Below are 23,628 nucleotides of genomic sequence, written 5' to 3'. Positions count from 1 at the left end.
AAGCCCGAGGGGTGGATGCGGCCCTTTGTGTAACTTTATCTGGCCCTTGGGGCACTATTCCTCTCATTGATCCGGGATATGATTTCCTCCCACTGACACCAATTATGAGGTTCCATTCTTTCCACCAGTGGGGTAGAATACCTCTCATTGCCGATAACTGTGGGGCAATACTCCTGCCGACACCAACAACCGTGGGGCACTACTCCTGCCGACACCAACAACCGTGGGGCACTACTCCTGCCGACACCAACAACCGTGGGGCACTACTCCTGCCGACACCAACAACCACGGGGCACTACTCCTGACACCAACAACCACGGGGCACTACTCCTGACACCAACAACCACGGGGCACTACTCCTGACACCAACAACCACGGGGCACTACTCCTGACACCAACAACCACGGGGCACTACTCCTGACACCAACAACCACGGGGCACTACTCCTGACACCAACAACCACGGGGCACTACTCCTGACACCAACAACCACGGGGCACTACTCCTGACACCAACAACCACGGGGCACTACTCCTGACACCAACAACCACGGGGCACTACTCCTGACACCAACAACCACGGGGCACTACTCCTGACACCAACAACCATGGGGCACTACTCCTGCCACCGACCTCAACCATAGGGCATTACTCCTGCCACTGACCTCAACTATGGGGCACTACCCCTACCACTGACTCAAATGATGGGGCACCATTCCTTCCACTGATACCAACGATGGGATAGTACTTCTTCCACTGACAACAGCGATAGGAGACTATTCTTCCCACTAATACCAACAATGGGGCACTATTCCTCCCACTGGTACCAACCATGGGGCACTATTCCTCCCACTGGTACCAACCATGGGGCACTATTCCTCCCACTGGTACCAACCATGGGGCACTATTCCTCCCACTGGTACCAACCATGGGGCACTATTCCTTCCACTGATACCAATGATGGCGCACTATTCCTCCCACTGATACCAACGATGGGGCACTATTCCTCCCACTGGTACCAACAATGGGGCACTATTCCTCCCACTGGTACCAACCATGGGGCACTATTCCTCCCACTGGTACCAACCATGGGGCACTATTCCTCCCACTGGTACCAACCATGGGGCACTATTCCTCCCACTGGTACCAACCATGGGGCACTATTCCTCCCACTGGTACCAACCATGGGGCACTATTCCTTCCACTGATACCAATGATGGCGCACTATTCCTCCCACTGATACCAACGATGGGGCACTATTCCTCCCACTGATACCAACGATGGGGCACTATTCCTCCCACTGATACCAACGATGGGGCACTATTCCTCCCACTGATACCAACGATGGGGCACTATTCCTCCCACTGATACCAACGATGGCGCACTATTCCTCCCACTGATACCAACCATGGGGCACTATTCCTCCCACTGATACCAATGATGGTGCACTATTCCTCCCACTGATACCAACGATGGGGCACTATTCCTCCCACTGATACCAACAATGGCGCACTATTCCTCCCACTGATACCAATGATGGTGCACTATTCCTCCCACTGATACCAACGATGGGGCACTATTCCTCCCACTGATACCAACAATGGCGCACTATTCCTCCCACTGATACCAACGATGGGGCACTATTCCTCCTAATGACCACATGCACAATTATTATTATTTTTTCTCCCACTAACCACCAAGCGCATGTTATCCAGAAGAAAAAAAAAAAAAAGTATTATTTTATACACAAAGATCGAGCACAGTAACAACGTTGCTATTGTTTTACTCACCAAGTAGCTTAGCGCGCTCGCCAACTGTTTGGCCACCTGAAACTTCCATGGCGTTGTGAGACAGTCGCTCTTGCGATGCATAAACAGATCCAGAGGACCAAAGTCCACATATTCTTCCACCATGATGTCTAAAATAAAATACACCATCGTCCGTTTATAGATGTGTATGCACATTTTTATTTTTAAATGTTTATTTTGGTAATATTCAATTATATATTGTTGCTGCATTTTCCATTAACAGGCATAGGAAAGCAAAGTCAAATACAATTATAACAGCAATTTATAGATTAGATTAAGAGAACGGCGAGATACAGCTCTCCGGAAATGAGATGTAGACATAGGGCTTCCATAAGCAATTTCCTTTCTAATGAATGAACCATGAACATAGCAAAACATCCGACGCCAGATCCGACATGTCAACAACCGTCTTCTTATAAGATTAGATGTGCATTTTACACGGTTTTAGGTTATTTACATGTAAAAAACCTCCCTTGTGTAGACATCCAAACCACGATGTGGTTTCACGTTCACGCCCGATTTTAAGGCTTGACATATTTGGTATCTATTTACTTGGCACAACCTCATCTTTTATATTTTACCAAACATTGGGTAATTTATGGTGTATGTATGTCCTAAAAAGGACTTAAATGTATTTTTTTTTTTACTAAAAACGTGTGATTGAAAAACCCTTGCATCATAAAATTCTGGCACTACCACCGTTTTATTCTTCAAGGTCTCTGCTTTCCAAAACGCTTGGAGGTTTTAAAGCGTTTGTTACCCCAACACTTCATATTCCTGGTATGTGCCCGCTGTACCATGTACTGTCCCCCCCTCTGCTTTCCTTTTAAAAACTGACCACACTAAAGCTGGATACACACTATACAATTTTCTTTAAAAATTTTTCCTTTAGAAACCAAAACCATATAATAATATATGAGGTCAAACAAACGCTTTCGATTTGTATGCAATCAGGCAAGCCCTTGCACTAGATCAGGGATATGCAATTAGTGGACCTCCAGCTGTTGCAAAACTACAAGTCCTATCATGCCTCTGCCTCTGGGTGTCATGCTTGTGGCTGTCAGCTGTCTTGCTATGCCTCATGGGACTTGTAGTTCTGCAACAGCTGGAGGTCCGCTAATTGCATATCCATGCACTACATAATTGAAGGTAAAAAAAAAATTATAAATACTTTTTTTTTTTTATAAGTGATCACATTCCCTCTGTTCTCAGCTGCATAAGAGCTATGGGGAGGAGGAGAAGCAGCACACTGAGCTTCCCATTGAATGGCTGCGCAGGGAGGAATGGAGTGTCAGGGCAAGCCTGATCATTGGAAGAGAGCAAAGCTGAGTTCCCAGCACAGAACTGACCATGCTGTGATCTCCAGCTTAGTGCGGTCAGATTTTAATAGGAAAGCAGAGGCACTGGCAGGACATCAGGGATTTCACACAAAGAGAACAGGAGACTCTCTCATACAAGTACATGGGTACAGCAGCCACATATCGGGAATATGAAAGGTTGGGGTAAAACACTTTAAGGCACTAGTAAACACTAGAAACCAAAACCATATAATAATATATGAGGTCAAACAAACGCTTTCGATTTATATGCAATCAGGCAAGCCCTTGCACTACATAATTGAAGGTAAATTTAAAATCGAACAACAAAAGTTGTATAGTGTGTATCCAGCCTAAAGAGGAACTGCAGTCTGGCTCACATAATTTGTAATAAAAAAAAAAAAAACATCTTTGCCATTCTGAAGCTTCCCTCCAAGCACTTTGCATATTATTTTATATACAGCTGTGCTCAAAAGTTTGCATACCCTGGCAGAAATTGTGAAATTTTGGCATTAATATTGAAAATATGACTGATCATGCCAAAAACTGTCTTTTTTTTTTTTTTTTTTAAGGATAGCGATCACGGGAAGCCATTTATTATCACATCGTTTTTAGGATCCTTTTTAAGCGGTTGTACACCCTGTACAATCACTTTTACCTACAGGTAAGACTATATTAAGGCTTACCTGTAGGCCAGTGATGGAGAACCTTTGCACTCCAGATGCTTTGGAACTACATTTCCCATGATGCTCAGGCACTCTACAGTGTAGTGGAGCATCATGGGAAATGTAGTTCCAAAACATCTGCGGTGCCAAGGTTTTGCCATTGCTGCTGTAGGCGCTGGAAAGATCTCCTAAACCTCGTCGGTTTAGGAGAGATTTACAATAAAGCCGTGCGCCGATGTCTACGGCGCATGCACACTTTAGAAGGGGCAGATCGTGCCGTTTCTAAAGGGGACGTGCCGTGACTGGCGAGGCACACGCGGGAGGGACATCCCGCGACTCCGGACAGTCACAGAGCCGGAGTTCGTGGCCCTGGAAGGAAGAGAGGTGAAGATGGACGCTCGCTGCTAGTGGGGACAGCGGTGACTTTGCAGGCTTCGGTTTCAGGTGACACATAAGTGCATAGTAGCCCATTATGCTTCACCTTTGCAGGGAAATAAAGAGGAAGTAAAACCCATCCAGGGGTTACTTCCTCTTCAAATCATAATAACAGAAATCACTCAAATGGCCCTGATCAAATGTTTACATACCCTTTTCTTTTTTTCATATATCCTTTTCCATCTTTGTAAAGTTTCAATACCTTGTTACGCAGGTCTTTTAAGTGTTCTTTTTTCGACCTCCTCATGGCACAGTGTCTAGCCTGCTTAGTGAATCCACGTGAGAGCTAACAAACCCAAATGTGAGAGAACCACCATTCCAGGTAAGTCCACAAATCCAAGGAAACAGCCCCTCCAGGAATGGGGAAACCCAGGTGCAGGCACGGCATATACTTGTTACAAATAATTGAAGAGCTCTGGACGGCCGCACTCCAAGATAAATTCAAATGCCTTTTATTTGTGAAGCAGAATCACACAAAAGTGGGTCACAGCAAAGCAACAATAGCCAACGCGTTTCACACTACCAAGAGCGCTTACTCAGAGCTAACAAACCCATTGACTATTTATACACAGACACTATTTGTGATTTAAAAAGCCACAAAATGTAGGAAATTAAACCTTTAATTGCCATTTTAACCTATGTGTGCCACCTTCTGTGTCTGTACCAAGGCCAAACATCCCAGGGTATGTAAACTTTTTTATCAGGGCCATTTGGGCGATTTCACATTTGTGTATAGATAAAAAAAAAAATCACATTCCCTCTGTTCTCAGTTGTATAAGAGCTGGGGGGAGGAGGAGAAGCAGCACACTGAGCTTCCCAGTGAATGGCTGCGCAGGGAGGAATGGAGCGTCAGGGCAAGTCTGATCATTGGAAGAGAGCAAAGCTGAGTTCCCAGCACAGCTAGAGAACTGACCGCGCTGTGATCGCCTGCTTAGTGCGGTCAGATTTTAATAGGAAAGCAGAGGGACTGGCAGGACATCAGGGTTTTCTCACAAAGAGAACAGGGGACTTTCTCATACAAGTACATGGGTACAGCAGCCACATATCGGGAATATGAAAGTTTGGGGGTAAAACACTTTAAGGCCGCGCTGACAGGCTCCCTGTACGAAACAAATAATCAATTTGCAAAGGTTTCACTTACTTTCTACATCTCGCACACATACGCCATGGAGCAGTACAATATGCTTGTGTGACACTTGCCTCATCATACTGGCCGTCTCAAAAAATGCCTGTTGGAGGATTAAAGAAAAATGAGATACAAAGCAAAACACCACGTCTTACCAGACCAACATGGCGGAGTACAGGTTTTTGTTTTGTGTTTGTGTGTTGTGGTTTATTTAAAGAGCATCTACAACCAAAAACGTTCCCCCCCCGTTTTGGAGAGGAGAATGGCTAGGACCCTTGTCAGGTCTTTACTGCTGCCTGTGTCCCCCCTATTTGCTGTCCTGGTAACCAGAGCGGACAGTGGAAAATCCAAAATTTTGAGTTGTCACAGGTACAGAAAAAAGAGGGGAAATCTTCCAAAAAAAAAAGGACAGTTGTTCCAGTGACAGTTATACTAGAGATTCCAAGAATGAAAAAAGATCTGTGAATGGAGGAGTGGCCCTTTCATTCATTCATCCAACCATCCTCCATTCACAGAGTGCTATTCATTCATGGAAGCTTGAAGTGCATAATACAGGTCACTTGGTTTATATTAAAGGGGTTGTAAACCCTTGTTTTAAAAAAAAAAAAAAATAGAAACAAACATGCCTATACTTACCTCCTCTGTGCAAAGGTTTTGCCCCGATCCTCCTCTTCCGGGGTGCCCCAACAGCACTCCTGGCCCCTTCTCTTCATAGGGTGCCCCCATGGAAAGCTGCTTTCTCTGGGGCCACCCCTGCAGGCTCGCTCCCAAGTCCCACTGCTGCATCAATAAGATCACTGGATTTGATTGACAGCAGCGGGAGCCAATGGATCCCGCCGCTATTAATCTGTCCAATGAGGAGACAGCGGCTGGAGCTCGTGCACTACAGCGGGAGCCTATGGCTCCTGCTGCCATCATGAACCGTTGCGTTTGTGCACATCACTGGATCAGATCGGGATCAGGTAAGAAAAAGAGGGGGTCTGGGGGGGGGGGGGGGGTGCTGCAGCAACAGAAGGTTTTTCACCTTAATCCATTGAATGCTTTAAGATGAAAATCCTTGAGGCTTTACATCCACTTTAAACCTCGTGGCACCAGGAAGACTATTGCTGCAGGGTAGGGATGAGAGGACAGAGAATTGTAATTAAAGCCCAGTAGCACAAAAGGGAGATTTCTCACAGATTTTTGTTTAAATCAGCACAAGAGACTCTACTTACAAAGACTTTTCGCTAAACGTAGGCTTTAAAGTGTTTGTTAATCCATATATATAGATATATATATATTTGGGGGTTCTGAGTAATTTTAAAGCAAAAAATGCCAGAATTGGCTTGGGCTGGAGGTGGGTAAAAAAAAAAAAAACACACACACAGACACACACACACACACACACACACACAGACACACACACACACACACAGACACACACAGACACACACAGACACACAGACAGACAGACACACACAGACAGACAGACACACACAGACAGACACACACAGACAGACAGACACACACAGACAGACACACACAGACAGACAGACACACACAGACAGACAGACACACACAGACAGACAGACACACACAGACAGACAGACACACACAGACAGACAGACACACACAGACAGACACACAGACAGACAGACACACACACACACACACACACACACACAGACACACACACACAGACACACAGACAGACAGACACACACAGACAGACAGACAGACAGACACACAGACAGAGACACACACAGACAGACAGACACACACAGACAGACAGACAGACACACACAGACAGACACACACAGACAGACAGACACACACAGACAGACACACACACACAGACACACAGACAGACAGACACACACACAGACAGACACACACACACAGACAGACACACACACACAGACAGACACACACAGACAGACACACACAGACAGACACACACAGACAGACACACACAGACAGACACACACAGACAGACACACACAGACAGACACACACAGACAGACACACACACAGACACACAGACAGACACACACACAGACACACCTTTTAATAGTATATTTTACTTAATAACCATAATAAATGCAAAACCCTACAATAAGTTTCCTTTGTGAACAGATATGTGACCGTGCCAGAGAAAACTGACAATATTTCCAACAAGACAGCTGTGGTAATTACTAACCCAGCTCACATTATCCGTGTATTATCCATGTATTATCCATGTATGTACACGCATGACCTGCTGGAGCTACTTGAAGTCTGGCGATGAGACACGCTGACAAATATTACAGGTTAAGCACTCAGCTTTGTACTAAAATTTGTATAACTCTTTGTGACACACCCAACTGCTTGCAACACAAATTTACAAACAGACATAGGAGAGGTTCAGCACAGCCTATTATCTTATGTGCACATATTTTTACACTTCATTAACAAATTTCATCACAGATTACTTAAAAAGACAAGTGCACAAAACAAAGGATGAATGCACTTTGTATCCCCCTCCCGGATCCAACCCCCCCCCCCCCTCCCTCCCTGTTGGATCGAGATAAGTGTGCATGAGCAATGCAAGGTCAAAGTTAGGTCAGAGGAACAATGCAAAAAAATAAAATAAATAAAGTGCACTTTATTTTAAAAGTCACTTGTCTTTTAAAGAGGAGCTCCGGGCTCCTTCAGAAAAAAAAATTAAAGTCAACAGCTACAAATATTGTAGCTGCTGACTTTTAAAATTAAAGTGGAGGTCTGCTAAAAAAAAAATTAAAAGAAAAGTCAGCAGCTACTAATACTGCAACTGCTAACTTTTAATAATCGGACACTTACCTGTCCCAGGGTCCAACGATGTGGGGGGGGGGGAACGAAGCCCGGCTCATCTCCCCCTTCTCTGTGGCGCTGGCATAGTCCCTGTGGGCACCCAGCTGTGGCTTCACAGCCGGGCATGCACTGCGCATGCGCGAGCCACGCCGTGACTGGCCGGGCAATCCGCCAAGACACGTCACAGGTCCCAGAATATTGCCCAGACAGTCACGGCTCGCACATGCATGCACAGTGCGTGCCCAGCTGTGAAATCACAGATGGGCGCCCATAGTGACTGGGGAGGGGGGAGAAGTGATCTCCCTGCTTGTGCCGCGGTGCGCCGGGAGGAGGTGGGAGCTGGAACCCTCTAAAAAGAGGGTATCTGATCCCCCCTAACCCCAAAAAAATGACATGCCAAATGTGGCATGTCAGGGGTTCACCTTCCCCTAAAGCGGAAATTCCATTTTTGGTTGGAACTCCGCTTTAAGACACTTACCTGTCCAGGAAACCAGCAGAGTCCTCAATCAAGCCAATTGTCCAAATCGTCTATTGGGTGCTGCTGCCGCCACCTCCACTAACGGAAACCGGCAGTGAAGCCTTGCACGCACGAAGCGGCTGTGAATGGGCTGGCTGCAGGGGGGGAGGGGGGCCGTACTTCCAGCTGAGTTTACCGAGGCAAACTCAGCCAGAAGTGGGAGTGGGTACCTGTCAAAACCAGGTACCTGCTCCAGCCTAAAAGGTGCTAAATGTGGCAGCGGAGGGGCAGTTCCCTTTTTGAGTGGAGCTTCACTTTAAGCCTTTATGCGACTCTGTTGCCGCCGCAGAAAAAAATGCAGAATTATATTTGCCTCTCTGGTAGCCTGGTTCTCCAATCACCACTCTGTAAAAAGCACTGCCCTGTCAGATTCTTCAGAATTCAACAATTACGGGAGTGTAAGATGCCCGAGTCCCCACTTCATGCTGGGAGTCTATCCTGTAGTGACGCTGGCAGCCGACACTCTAGGGAAAATTGATTTCTGAAAGTCTGCTGGAAAGTAGAGAAGGTAGGAGACATCGGTCTCTAGAGAGAAAAGTGAAATGCGACTGCTTTTGGCAATTTTTTAACATGCACTCCAGCGATGGCTGCATGGCATTGCTTAGTGCGGAGTTCCTCATAGTGACAACAGAGGACCATGCTTGGGTAATGTTGCTTTGAAATAGTCACTTGCAGTCTCCATCGGAAGCCTGCGAGACAAAGGGGCTGATTTACTAAAACTGCAGAGCAAAATCTGGTGCAGCTCTGCGTGGTAGCCAATCAGCTTTTAACTTCAGGTTGTTCAATTAAAGTGTTACTAAACCCAGGAGCCTGCACTCACTATATCCGGTCTCCCACAGTACACAGGACATGGAAATGTGATTATTTTAGTAAATATAAAATGATAAATAACTTTACTCATCAGCAGTATACAGCAGTCTTGTGACCTCTATGAATGCCTGGTTAAAGCTTGTAGGAGGAGGGGGGCGTGGCCGGACGCAGCGCGAGGAAGACGTGCTTTAGCTGAGCTCCGCCGGCCGAATTCCTATCTACCGCCATCCGCCCTCATCGGGCTGAGTCTCGGCCGGCGGTAGTCTCAGCTCTGCTGACAAACACCAGCGCTACATCCCGGGAGTGTTTTGGCCGCACTTTCGGGCCGCGGGCCTCGCGATCAGGCTTGCGGCCTACTTTTCTGCTCGAGCCCCGGCCGCCATCTTGCGGCCTGCGGAGGCGCCGGAGCCTCTGCCCGGGAGTGCCGCTTAGCGCCCACAGCACAGCGATCGGTTCGCCGTGGATGCGAGGAGACCCCTGCGACCTGAGGCCCCAATTTGGAGGTGTCGGCCTGGCCTTACTGGGAGGTAAGCCAGAGAGGGACAATAGAAGAAGCAGAGGTAGGCGGCCATCTTGGTACACCCTCCACCTCACTGCAGGCATCCTTTGCTCCCTGGGCTGAGACCTGGCCCCCCCCTCCCCAATAACCTCTACCTTCTGCACTCAATGTATGTCAGTGGCCCTGGAGGGCCCTGTAAGTGACTGAACTTGTATGGAGGTGCTTGCGCGGACGCTGGGATGACAGTGTAGTCCCTTAGTGTCGCGCCGTCGGAAGTACCACTTGACAAATAAGGCATACCCAGTTATATTTCTTTGCCACTACTGCCCCGGCCGTGCGCTACTGAGCAAGCGGCGGGGATGTATAATACGCCCCGGAATCGCCCCCGCAACAAATCACAACAGAAAACATCCCCGGCACCGGGGAAGGCGAAAGGGAAAGGCAGGATGGCGCCCGAACCCCCAGAACCTGATGACACCACTCAGCAGTCGGACGATAGTCTGTCACAATTCCCATCAAATCTGGCCAGCCCAGTGGACACAGGCTCAGATGCCCTGCTGCAGAAATTCCGCACTATAGTAAGAGACGAGATCAACACGGCTTCCCGTAAGTTATCTGCGGAACTGGTGAGAGGTCTCAAGGAGCTGGGACACCGCACAAATCAGCTGGAGGAGAGGATGGACCTGACGACCACGGTGCTGGAGGGTCACGAGGAGGAGGTAGAAAAGCTTAACGCAGAACTTCTTGTTCTACAGGATAAACTTGAGGACTCTGAAAACAGGGCCCGCAGGGGCAACCTCCGCATCCGAGGCCTCCCGGAGACCATTATAGACCACCAGGGTACAGCAACGGCATTCTTTCAGGAGCTCGCACCCGACATCCCGACTGAGCGCCTTGAATTTGATCGCATACACAGGTCCTTCGCTCCCAAGCCTACGGAGGGTCCGCCCAGGGACGTTATTATAAAATTCCACTTCTACAGGACCAAAGAGCGACTCCTCCAAGCCGCCAGAGACCTACCAGACATATCGTTTCAAGGTCATCCCCTTCAACTATTTGCGGATCTTTCCCCGGTTACTATTGCTAAGAGGCGAAATATGAAGCCCTATCTGCAAATCTTACAGTCCAGGAACATTCGCTATCGGTGGGGATTCCCCTTTAAACTTTCTTTTTACCATTTGGGACGCCAGTTTCATGCTTCTTCCCTGCCGGACCTGCGACGGCAATTCCAGGAACTTCAGTTTGACCTTCCCCCCCTCCCAGCCTGAGGCCGCCATGGCCCGCCCGGGCCCTTCCAGAGCCCCGCGGCTACCCTCACAATCATCTCAGAGCGGATCTCAAGCCCTCCGTTCCCTCAAGGCTCAGAAATTTCAAGAGGCCTCCACGGGTGGCCATCGCTAGAAGTCAGAAAGGATCCCGTTTTTTTTTTTGCTTTGACTTGCTTGACTGCCTCCTTTTCTTTTTCATTTTTTTTCTAACCGCTGCCGTCATGGGTCCTGCAGGCAGATATTGAGAGAGTCTGTTGTACTTTGGACGCCCCAGGCAATAAGAATGGGGTTCCCGTGTATTCTTTTTCAAGACTCAAGTGGAAGCCACACTGAGCCCCCCCTTTATACCTTGGATGGACTGGGGCTTCCTACAACTCAGGTTCACTACAGCCCATCATTTCCAAGTATGCTGGTTTTTCTCCGGGGGTGACTGCCCTTTTTTTTTTTTTTTTTTTTTTTTCTCTCTCTCAAATGTTTCACCCAATGTTTTTCTTTTTCACATATAGTCTCATGTCTGTCCATTACCCTTCTAGAAGTGTTTTTTTTTTTTTTTTTTTTATTTATTTTTTTTTTTTTGTGTGTTTCTCCCCCCCTCCCCCCCCCTTTTTTTTTTTTTTTTCTCCCTATTTTCTGCCCCTCGGGGTAACGGGCGGTTATGGTTCATGGCTCTTGACCTCAGGAAACGGGTCCCCCCCCTTGCTACCCGGGAATTACTAGTCCAGGGGGTCAGTCACCGTGGCCACCCGGGGACTAGGTTCCTGCTCCTACACTCTTGCTTTATGGGCCTATACATGGAGCGTTTCATTCCAGACAGGGCACGACTCGGCCTATGGGTTTCTTATTTTTGTTCTTTTATTTCTGTTTCATGTGGCCGAGTGTCTCTAAGGCTGGACACAGACGGTATTCAGACAGTACTAACCTCAGGTTGCATGTTTGTTTCTTTTTTATTTCTGAACAGGGACTTACCGTCTGACCGAGGAAATTTCTTACAGGCCTTAGCGTCTGGGCTCTCTGTTCCTTATGCCAGTATTATTTTTCTTTTGTTTATCCTTATTAATGTTCGTACTCCTGTTTTATGCAGTTATGCCACTGTTGTCAGGTTTTTTGACGTTTGCAATAATTGTTAATGTTAAGTCAGGTGGTTTCCGACGGACCACCGCACCCCCATGTGTTGGTTCTTGGCTCGGACTCCTGCTCGAGCCAACTCCCAACCGCGAAGTGGGTCTTGTATCCCACGACCGATAGCAATCTTGCTGTATAATAAGTTTTGGTACCTAGCATTGCATGTCTCTACCATCTGTGCTATAATGATGCTTTTTATCCCTTCTCTATCCCCCTCTGTACTTCTTTCCTTTCTCCCTCTCTCCTCTGGGCGCACGGGGTGTGATCTTCGGCTCCAGGTAAGCGTTTTTCTGTTACTCTATCAATGACGATTAAATGGCTGTCCCTGAATGTTCAGGGAATGAATTCCCCCCACAAGAGAGTTAAAATATTTAAGTACCTTCGCAGACAACACATTGATATTGCTTGCTTACAGGAGACACATTTTTCTGAGACCTCTCATCCTAAATACTTTGATGCTCAATTTCCCCAAGTTTTTATGGCGAATGCTCCAACTAAACAGCGAGGGGTTCTCGTGGCGTTCCGTAAATCAGTTCCATTTAGTTGCGCTAGACAGATAGCTGATCCTGAAGGCAGATATTTACTGCTTCAAGGCACTGTTCATGACACGGAAGTGACCATACTGACGTACTATGCCCCCAATGTGAATCCCGGACCCTTTTTGACCCATGTCTGCGCACTGCTGGCTTCCCATGGCAAGGGCACCCTTCTACTGGCGGGAGACTCCAACCTGATCCTTAACCCTAAAGTAGACAAGCACCCGCCAGAAAAGAGGGGCCCGACGACGAGCGCCGCTTTATTCAACGGTGCCCTACAATCTCTGGACTTAGTTGATCTATGGAGGGAATGTCATCCACAGGGCAGAGACTATACCCATTATTCCCACCCCCACCAGGTCCACTCACGGATTGACCACATGTTCATGCTGAGACGACACCTGCCACTGGTGGAAACGGCCTCAGTCTTGGCCGTACCGTGGTCGGACCATGACCCTGTCTTGATTGTCTGCCGTTCTATCCTGGATAGACCCCGACTTTCCCCCTGGGTCATGAACGACTCGCTCCTTTCCCATGTAGAAACTACACAGGAGATAATTAAGGCCTCTGAGGACTATTTTCGCGAAAACATGGGCTCAGTGACCTCACCGGTGATCCTCTGGGAGGCCTATAAAGCAGTGTTGCGCGGACGTATAATTGGCCTAGCCTCAGTCCGGAAGAAAACTAGAGAGAAGAGACGAAGGGAAATTGAGTCCCGTTTGGCAGAGATATCTGAGAGGTTCAAGCAGTTTCCTACCCCGAGCAACCGCAAGCTTCTGGAACGAACCAGATCTGAGCTTGATTTGTGCCTCACTGAGGAGGCCGAGCGAGCACTTCGCTGGTCCCGCCAGAGATGGTACCAGAGAGCAAATAAACCGACGCGCATGCTGGCCAACAGACTCCGAACATTTGCCCCCAAGGTAACCCCAATTACTTTGAGGGACCGCAACAACGTCCTGTCCGGGAACCCAAAGCATGTCCTAGAGGAGTTTGGGTTCCGCCTAGCTAAGTTGTATACGGCATCGGGGGGGCCCTCAACTCAGAGAACGGCAGACTTTCTTGCTGGCCTCTCACTCCCATCCTTGACGGGGGCTCATGTCACCCTTATGGATAGGGACATCCAACCCTCAGAAGTTCTACAGGCCATAAAAGAATTGAAAGTGGGCAAGCGACCCGGGCCGGATGGTTATACTGCGCTATATTATAGAAAATTGGCACCAGTAGTGACGCCCCATCTGGTGGCTATGTACAACTCGGTGAAGAGAGGTTGTCCTCTTACCCCGGATCTTTTGATGGCAAATGTAGTAATGATTCCGAAACCTGATCGTGATCACACATCTTGGGCTAACTTCAGGCCTATCTCACTTATCAATATCGATATGAAGCTTCTGACAAAAATCTTGGCGACACGCCTAAACTCGTTTCTCCCTCGTCTGATAAAAAAGGATCAGGTCGGTTTTGTGCCCCAGAGACAGGCTGGCGACGCAATCCGCCGCATAGTGCAACTTCAACACCTAGCTCACACTCGCTCTCTCGAATCTATGCTTCTCTCCCTCGATATGACTAAGGCCTTTGATACCTTGTCATGGTCCTACCTCATGTCGGTTCTGCGACGCTTTGGCTTCGGGTCCCCGTTTATGTCTTGGATATCGGCTCTATACGATTCCCCCAGAGCAAGAGTGAAATATTACGGGTTTGACTCCCCCATCTTTGATATCCGAAGAGGGACCCGCCAGGGTTGCCCACTGTCACCCCTTCTTTTTGTACTGGCGCTTGAACCCCTGGCGGAAGCGATAAGGACTCACCCCGACATCAAGGGCATTGAAATAGCCGGCTCTCCCCATAAGGTCTCCCTGTTTGCTGATGACATTCTCCTTTTTGTCACTTCCCCTAGAACCTCTCTGCCCAATCTACACTCCCTACTACAGACTTTTGCATCACTCTCAGGGCTCCAGATCAACCCATCGAAATCGAAGGCGTTGTCGACCAACCTGACCCAGGAACTACTGAGGGACTTGCGAGCGGCCTTTCCCTATCAATGGGTCTCCTCCTTACCCTATTTGGGAATTTACATCACCTCCACATATCAGGCCCTATATCAGGCTAACTACCCCCCATTGTTCAAGCGACTATCGGATATGCTGACATCGTGGTCATCTTTTCCCCTCTCTTGGTTCGGGAGGATATCGGCCGTCAGAATGGCATATCTCCCGAAGCTACTATATTATTTTCGGGTCCTCCCAATCTCGATTCCTCCACACATCCTCAATATTCACCAGCGTAGGGTCCTACAATTTATCTGGGGCTCATCCCGCCCCCGTATCAATAGACAAATCATGTTCGCTAAGAGAGCAAATGGAGGCCTGGCAGTCCCAAATCTAAGAGACTACTATATAGCAGCCACCATAGCACCCCTCTCTCATCTCCACGAGACGCATCAGCTCCCTTTGTGGGCTACTATCGACCTACTCGACGTGGACCCCATCCCCATTTCCTCCTTACCCTGGCTCCCGCCAAAACTCCGCCCCACGGTTACGGGGCCCTGCATGCTCCACACTTTGAGAGTTTGGGACTCAGTGAAGTATTCGGCAGGGTTGGCTTCTTCCCATCTCCCGCTGCTGCGACTCCTTCGTTGCCCCCTTTTCCCCCCGGGTCTTGATAATTCTGCACAGTTTAAATGGTGGACCCTCAATGGCTTCGTAGACGTTCATTCCTTACTTACTCCTACTAGAATACTACCATTTGCAGCCTTGCGCTCGTCTCATGATATACCCTTAAGGGAGTATTTTAGATACCTCCAGCTTCATCACTTCCTGCAAAGCCTCATCAAGTCCCAGGATGCCCCATACCGGTTGTCACCGTTCGAGAGCATCTGCAGATCCAGGCCTCACTCTCCTGGTCTGATTTCCTTAATATATTCAGCCTTGATCACCGGGAAGAAACCCCCGGTGCGATCCTATCACCTGCAGTGGGAGAGGGACCTGGGGAAACAGCTGGACCCGGAGGATTGGCAGGCAATGACCCTAACCTTGTCAAAATGCTCCTGCAATGTCACGATTCTAGAGAACGCCTACAAGGTCCTATACCGGTGGTATTACACCCCAACACGCCTAGCCCGCTTTTTTCCCACCTGCTCCCCTCTCTGTTTCAGGGGGTGTGACCAGGAGGGTACAATGGCCCACATTTGGTGGACTTGCCCGAAGGTGTGCAGATTATGGGTCAGGGTCTACGCGTTACTCCGCAGTTTACTCCGAGTGAACCTAAAAAGGGATCCTTTCGAGGCTCTTCTCGGGAAAGCGATACCAGAACTGATACGCTCCGAACGGCAGCTGGCACAGCATCTTTTTACCGCAACTAAACTGACTATAGCGCGAGCATGGAGAACCCCGGCCCTTAGTTTTGAGGTCAAAAATCGTCTGAATGATGTCATGGTCAATGAAAAACTGCCTTCTGTTCTCTCGGACACTCATGCCAAATTTCTTAGAGTCTGGCAACCCTGGATAGAGTATCACCATTCTCCCAGATTCGATACCACCTTGCTGTCGCTGTAGGAGCCCGGTGGGGCACACCCCGTGGGCCCATCCCCCCTTTCCTCTTTCTGACTTCCCTCTCTTCCCTCCAGACCCCCCTATTCCTCTGAGGCACTCTAAACCTTCTTTTCCTTCCAATATTCTCTTGTCCCTTAACTTTCCCCCTCCTTCCTTCCCTCCTTTTTTTTTTCTTTTTTTCCCTTTTCATCCTTCAACTACGCTAGATATGATCACCATAGGCTTCAGGCATTCTCCAGGCCATGTTTGTGTTGCATTTCTGTGAACCCAGGGTCTGTTTTGATCCAGGGAATGTGTACAATGTTACCTGGAAATTTACTTTAATTGTACTGGACTGAAACTTCCTGTACCGGCATCACACTGTAAGCCTATTGTATTGACCCGTAATCTTGTTACTCTACAATAAAAACTTTTGTAAAAGAAAGCTTGTAGGAGGAGTTTTTATACTGCACTGGCTTTCCTATCAGGGTGCAGGACCACTGACCTTCTGTCTGGACAGTGCCGATTGGCCCTGTGCTGAGCAAATGAACCCTCCCAATAAAAAAAAGAAATAAGCAATACACACCAAACTGAGCATGTGAATCCTGACTCCAGTAACTGTCTTATCTGGACATGTTATGGGGACAGTGCAGGGAGGGTAGGATCAGAGAAGACAGGATCAAACAGCCTTTTTACACAATGCAGAGGGTTATACCCTTAGGTTCCACAGTGAGTATAACAAGCATGCTTTCCTGCATATACAGACTGATTTTACTGTTGTAGGTTTAGTGACACTTAAAGCTTTGACAAAAAAAAAAAAAAAAAATGGATGCTGATTGGTTTCTGTGCACCAGATTTTGCACGTTTTAGTAAATCAACCCCAATGTGACAACACAGGAGAGAGAGAGAGATAGAGAGATAGAGAGATAGTGAGAGAGAGAGATAGAGAGAGAGAGAGAGAGCATTGCCAAACTATAAAAGGAAGTGCCCAATAACCTTCGTGGCAGGATCACCAGGCATTATTTTAATGAAAAAAAAAAAAAGGCAGATTTACAAATACTGGAAATTACTTGTGATTAACATATTCAATCTTAAAACGGAATTTTAGAGAATAGGCCAACATTTATGATTTGGAATATTACCAGAGTAGAAGGTACGCAATAGTCTTTTGGGAAAGGACATACCAGTGAAATATCCCTGTGGCTGGGGTCCAACACTTTCAGAATGACTTTAATCTCCTTCTCTGAAGTGCTGATTTCACTGTCATTGTCGTCCTTGTAGTCGAGTCTTCCCTCATAGATCTGGGTTCTGGTCCCTCGGCCCATGTGGTCCAGCTGAAGGTAAACAAACAAGAATTTGAGCCCCTGACACGTGTTTATTCGGTGGTGTGCCTGAATGAAGCTGAAATACTTAGCAGTGAAAGACATACAGGGGGGGTGGGGGTGGGGGGGAGCATGCACAGTTATGCTCCATTGCAGCTAGGGCACCCCAGAATCTACCAATAGTTGGCGCTGGGAACGCACAGGCCACGGATACAACTCTGACCACCCGACTAGTTTTTGAAAAGTAACCACCATTGATACAGTCATATGGATGCATGGACCTGAAAGAAAATATTACCAACCCCACTCCACCTCTCACTGTCATCTACAGGAAACATTACAAGCAGTGACAAAGGGAGGCTACACAGTAAAGCAGTAGTAAACCGCTGAAAAAAAAATAAAGTAAAAGATAAAACTAAAAAACCTGAAAGACAATGGCTAGTATCGCATGCTAGCACATTATGAAATACTTACCTTAGACCGAAGCCCTTCCAGCGGTGCCGGCACACCGCCGAGAGGGCCGACATGTTCCCCCAGCCTTTCCATGTTCGCAGGCTCAGGCGCTGTGAGTGTCCGGAGCCACAATGAAGTCTAGGGGTGCAACGGATGAAAAAACTCACAGATCGGATCGTTCCTCGGATCAGAGTCACAGATCGGATCATTTTTCGGATCAGCAAAATAATAAAAAATCTTGTTACACCCACTGGTCACAGTTATTTTCAACACAAAACGGAGCTTATATGCTTAAATACAGTATTTGTAAATCCGACGGACTGTTTCGATGTTACATTTTAAAAGCTGACCTTACATGGTTGCTAATAGTTAGCTGAAAATCAGAGGCGTTCTGTCACATTAGCAACCATGTAAGGTCAGCAGGTTTGCTGCTGCTTTTAAAATTTAACATCTAAACAGTCCGTCAGATTTACAAATACTGTATTTAAGCATATAAGCTCCGTTGTGTGTTGAAAATAACTGTGAAATCTAAAACTCCGGTGGGTGTAACAAGATGCCCGCTTGCCCCCTTCTCACTATCATTACTGTGCAGGAGTGTGGGGTGTAGCAAGATGGTGGAGACTAAACATCCCTTTCTGATGTGGGTTTCCTCCGGGTACTCCGGTTTCCTCCCACACTCCAAAGACATGCAGGTAGGTTAATTGGCTTCTGTCCAAAATTGGCCCTAGTATATGAATGTGAGTTGGGGACCTTGGATTGTGGGCTCCTTGAGGACAGGAACTGATGTGAGTGTGCGATGTATGTGTGGAGCACTGTGTAAATTGACGGCGCTATACGAGTACCGTATATACTCGAGTATAGGCCGACCCGAATATAAGCCGAGGCCCCCAATTTACCCCCAAAAAAACTGGCAAACTTATTGACTCGTGTATAAGCCGAGGGTAAGACATGCCTGTCCATCCCTGTGTGTGTGTCCGTCCATCCCTGTGTGTCCGTCCATCCCTGTGTGTCCGTCCATCCCTGTGTGTCCGTCCATCCATCCCTGTGTGTGTGTGTGTCCATCCATCCATCCATCCCTGTGTGTGTGTGTCTCCATCCATCCATCCATCCATCCCTGTGTGTGTGTGTCTCCATCCATCCATCCATCCCTGTGTGTGTGTGTGTATCCATCCGTGTGTGTGTGTGTGTGTGTGTGTGTGTGTGTGTGTGTGTGTGTGTGTGTGTGTGTGTGTGTGTGTGTGTGTGTGTGTGTGTCCAGCCTACCTGTGTCCCGAGCCTTTGTCCCGAGCCTCCGTCCCGTGCCTTGCCTCCTTGCCTCCGTGCCTCGCCGCCGTGCCTTGCCTCCGTCCCGTCCCGTGCCGTGCCTTGCCTTGCCTCCGTCCCGTGCCCTCTTCGCCGGCGCCTCGGCGGCCATTGTAAAATTCAAAAGCTGCGCCGCCGCCTTCGCCTGTGATAGGCGGAACACTGAATTTCCCAGCAGCCTGTGTTCCGCCTATCACGTACATCGTATCATCCTCGTCCGTAGTACGAGGATGATACGATGTCCGTGATAGGCGGAACACAGGCTGCTGGGAAATTCAGTGTTCCGCCTATCACAGGCGAAGGCGGAGCCGGAGGCGCGGCTTTTGAATGATAGAATGGCCGCTGTCTGTCTGCTCGACACGCTGATCGAGCGGGCAGACAGCGATGACTCGAGTATAAGCCGAGGGGGGCACTTTCAGCCTCAAAAAAGAGGCTGAAAATCTCGGCTTATACTCGAGTATATACGGTACCTTAAATAAATAGGGATAATTGTAGACATGTACCCACACTCACTCAGGTTGAACTGGATGGACTGGTGTCTTTATTCAACCTTGCTAACTAGATGTAACTATGATGAGACAACGGCCGCCGGGTGTACCAAGATGGCCGCTGCTCCGGCCTTTCCTAAGCCACGTGATCAGAGTGCTCCACGGATCGCATGGTGTGCCGATCCGAACAGGGTGACTCGTTTAGATCACCGACGATCCTTTGCACCCCTAATGACGTCACTCCCATGCATGCTCATGGTACGCCGGACTTTCAGAGCCCATGTGCCACTGACGTCAGCGGCCACATGCAGGGCGAATATCTCCGTCAGGATGCAGGTTTAGGAGATATTCATCTTGCCTACAGGGAAGCCTTATTATAGGCTTACCTGTAGATAAGAACAACAAAGAGGGGTTTACAACCACTTTAAACAAGATGCTGAAATAGACTGCCTTACCACTCTTAGGCCGCGTACACACAGGTGGACTGTCTGACGGACTTGGTCCGCTGAAACGTGTTTCAGCGGACAATCCGCTCGTGTGTGGGCTTCAGCGGACTTTTTCAGCGGACAGTCTGGCGGACTAAGTCTTTCGGAATATCCGTAATATTGTCCGTCCAAACTTGGTTTCAGCGGACAGTCTGCTCGTGAGTAGGCTAGTTGGACGGACTAAGTATGGCGCATGCTCAGAAAGGATTTACACGGCGAAAGGTTGCATTGCAGTGTATTGGACGTCGTATTTCTAGTCCCGTCGTACGTGCTGTACACGTCATCGCGCAAACTTTCGGCGGACTGTCTGTTCATCGTGTGTGGTCAAGTCCGTTCATTCGAAAGTAGGACGGACTGTCTGTCGGATTGTCTAACGGACTTAGTTGGGCAGACAGTCCGTCCGTGTGTACGCGGCCTTAGGTCATCCATTGTAAGCCTCACAGTCTTCATGATCGCTTTCTCCCCAAACAAGTGAAAGCTGAACACCGATACTTCCAGGAAGCCCAAAACCAACTTTATTGGTCCAGCACAAGTGAGGCGGCCACCTGGCACCCCTCTGAGGAGTTGGCTTTAGTTTGTGGGGGAGTAGACTTTTTTCCCCCTCGTAGTCCACTACTAGACCACTCCTCTATTACATGCAGAGATCAGAGGTGGGATATTGCTATTCAAACCCATAATCTCATCTGCCCCGGCTGCCCAATGGCTGGGTGAAGAAGATGGCAGTGGTGGTTGGCAGCATGGACCTGAGGTGGGCAAACCAAGAGGTAAGTCGCCACTTTCTGTTGCTAGGAAGGAACCAGAGACTTTTTAATGAAGTATAATACCATTGCTTCATTGCAACTCCTCTCGACATTGCTCCGAGTGTCGGTTCACACAGAAACTCCTAAAGCCTAGTACACGGGCTGAATGTCGGCCGGTTTCTATTGAACCGGCCGACATTTGGCCTGTGTTTATGGCAGCCGGTCTGACAGAAGTTGGGCGCCGGCCAGCATGACCGAAAAATGGTCTGCCAACCAGCTCCCGGTCAGCGCTCTCAGCCAATGGCCGAGAGCTCTGACTGGAGTGTTCTGGCAGGGGGGAACGTCCCCCTGTCACAACACAATAGCACAGCAGGGGAGATCCCACAATCCCACAGATCCGACTTGAGCTGTGTTGTTTTTTTTTTCAATCTGCTGGATTGAACAGAAAAAAAATTAATAAATAGTAGTGTGTACGTGACTGGAGCGTTGCGGGGGAGGAGGAGGGGGAAGGGCCTACTACACACATCAAAAGTGTTAAAAGGAAGTCCATAACTGGTTGGAGTCCATTCTGCAGACTCCATCCAATTCGTTTAGGTTACTGCACGCTGCAGCTCCTTATTGGATAGATCTAAACAAGACACACCTTTCAAGTTATCAAAAAAAAAAAGAAGCTTCACAACTAAATATATACATGAAATCTCTATTGTGCAACTATTTCCAAGTACCCAAACCCCATACTCACTTGTATAATCTCTTCCTTCAGTATTCTATGGAAACTCAGCTGGCTGATATGGTAGACGGGTTGCCAGTCCAGGGCCTTCTTTGTTGCAATTAGGAGATTTGAAACTTCTGCAGAGGGACAAAATCATTATATGTTGAATTTTATTTACTGAACATCTCTACTTCATTTCACAAGTAACCACAAACTGGGAGCTCCTTTTCATGTCTTCATTACCGACAGAAGCACCCACTATATAGACCTGTGCATATACTATATGGCTAAAAGCCTGAACAATGGACCATCACACTAATACCAACATGATGAAAATCCTATTCCAAAACCAGTCAGTCATTCATATGAAGATGAAGGCTCTCCCCTCTTTGTGGTTATACCAGCCCTCCCCCCCCCTCTTTTGGGAAGGCTTTCCATTAAACTTTGGCATGCGTCTATTGGTGGGGTCTCCAAACTTACTAAGCAAAGGGCCAGTTTACTGTGCTGCAGACTTTAGGGAAGCCAGATCATGGTCACTGGGAGTAAACTGTGCCCCGTCGCCAGGGGCTTGTCGGCCCAGGGAACCGCGCCCCGTCGCCAGGGGGTTGTCGGCCCAGGGAACCGCGCCCCGCCGCCAGGGGGTTGTCGGCCCAGGGAACCGCGCCCCGCCGCCAGGGGGTTGTCGGCCCAGGGAACCGCGCCCCGCCGCCAGGGGGTTGTCGGCCCAGGGAACCGCGCCCCGCCGCCAGGGGGTTGTCGGCCCAGGGAACCGCGCCCCGCCGTCAAGGGGTGTCAGCGCAAGGAACCGCGCCCCGTCGTCAAGGGGTGTCAGCGCAAGGAACCGCGCCCCGTCGTCAAGGGGTGTCAGCGCAAGGAACCGCGCCCCGTCGTCAAGGGGTGTCAGCGCAAGGAACCGCGCCCCGTCGTCAAGGGGTGTCAGCGCAAGGAACCGCGCCCCGTCGTCAAGGGGTGTCAGCGCAAGGAACCGCGCCCCGTCGTCAAGGGGTGTCAGCGCAAGGAACCGCGCCCCGTCGTCAAGGGGTGTCAGCGCAAGGAACCGCGCCCCGTCGTCAAGGGGTGTCAGCGCAAGGAACCGCGCCCCGTCGTCAGGGGGTGTCAGCGCAAGGAACCGCGCCCCGTCGTCAAGGGGTGTCAGCGCAAGGAACCGCGCCCCGTATTCAAGGGGTGTCAGCGCAAGGAACCGCGCCCCGTCGTCAAGGGGTGTCAGCGCAAGGAACCGCGCCCCGTCGTCAAGGGGTGTCAGCGCAAGGAACCGCGCCCCGTCGTCAAGGGGTGTCAGCGCAAGGAACCGCGCCCCGTCGTCAAGGGGTGTCAGCGCAAGGAACCGCGGCCCGTCGTCAAGGGGTGTCAGCGCAAGGAACCGCGGCCCGTCGTCAAGGGGTGTCAGCGCAAGGAACCGCGCCCCGTCGTCAAGGGGTGTCAGCGCAAGGAACCGCGGCCCGTCGTCAAGGGGTGTCAGCGCAAGGAACCGCGGCCCGTCGTCAAGGGGTGTCAGCGCAAGGAACCGCGGCCCGTCGTCAAGGGGTGTCAGCGCAAGGAACCGCGCCCAGTCGTCAAGTGTCAGTGGAAGAAGTCGTATTAGTGTCCCATCATTGGTGTCAGGGGAAGGAATGGTGCCCCAAGGATCAGGCAAAGGCAAGCAAAAGGGCCGCAGTTTGGAGATTGTTAGT

At 49.2% G+C, this 23,628-nt stretch overlaps 1 protein-coding gene across 1 annotated transcript in view; it reads right to left on the bottom strand.

Annotated features, from left to right (window-relative positions):
- JAK1 (Janus kinase 1) overlaps positions 1-23,628 on the bottom strand; it is a 201,539-nt gene that overhangs the window by 33,965 nt on the left and 143,946 nt on the right. Inside the window, exons 12-15 of the mRNA XM_077450546.1 lie at positions 21,968-22,074; positions 17,620-17,769; positions 5,364-5,451; positions 1,789-1,916 (exon numbers count right to left, since the gene is read on the bottom strand). Of these exons, the coding sequence (XP_077306672.1) occupies positions 1,789-1,916; positions 5,364-5,451; positions 17,620-17,769; positions 21,968-22,074 (473 nt within the window). The remainder of the gene's footprint in view (positions 1-1,788; positions 1,917-5,363; positions 5,452-17,619; positions 17,770-21,967; positions 22,075-23,628) is intronic.

This window comes from Lithobates pipiens, unplaced genomic scaffold (assembly GCF_037356315.1).
Source record: "Lithobates pipiens isolate NorthernLeopardFrog02 unplaced genomic scaffold, aLitPip1_a1.2 Scaffold_23, whole genome shotgun sequence".
NCBI classification, from domain to species: Eukaryota; Metazoa; Chordata; class Amphibia; order Anura; family Ranidae; genus Lithobates; species Lithobates pipiens.
This window is presented reverse-complemented; position numbering and strand designations above follow the sequence as displayed.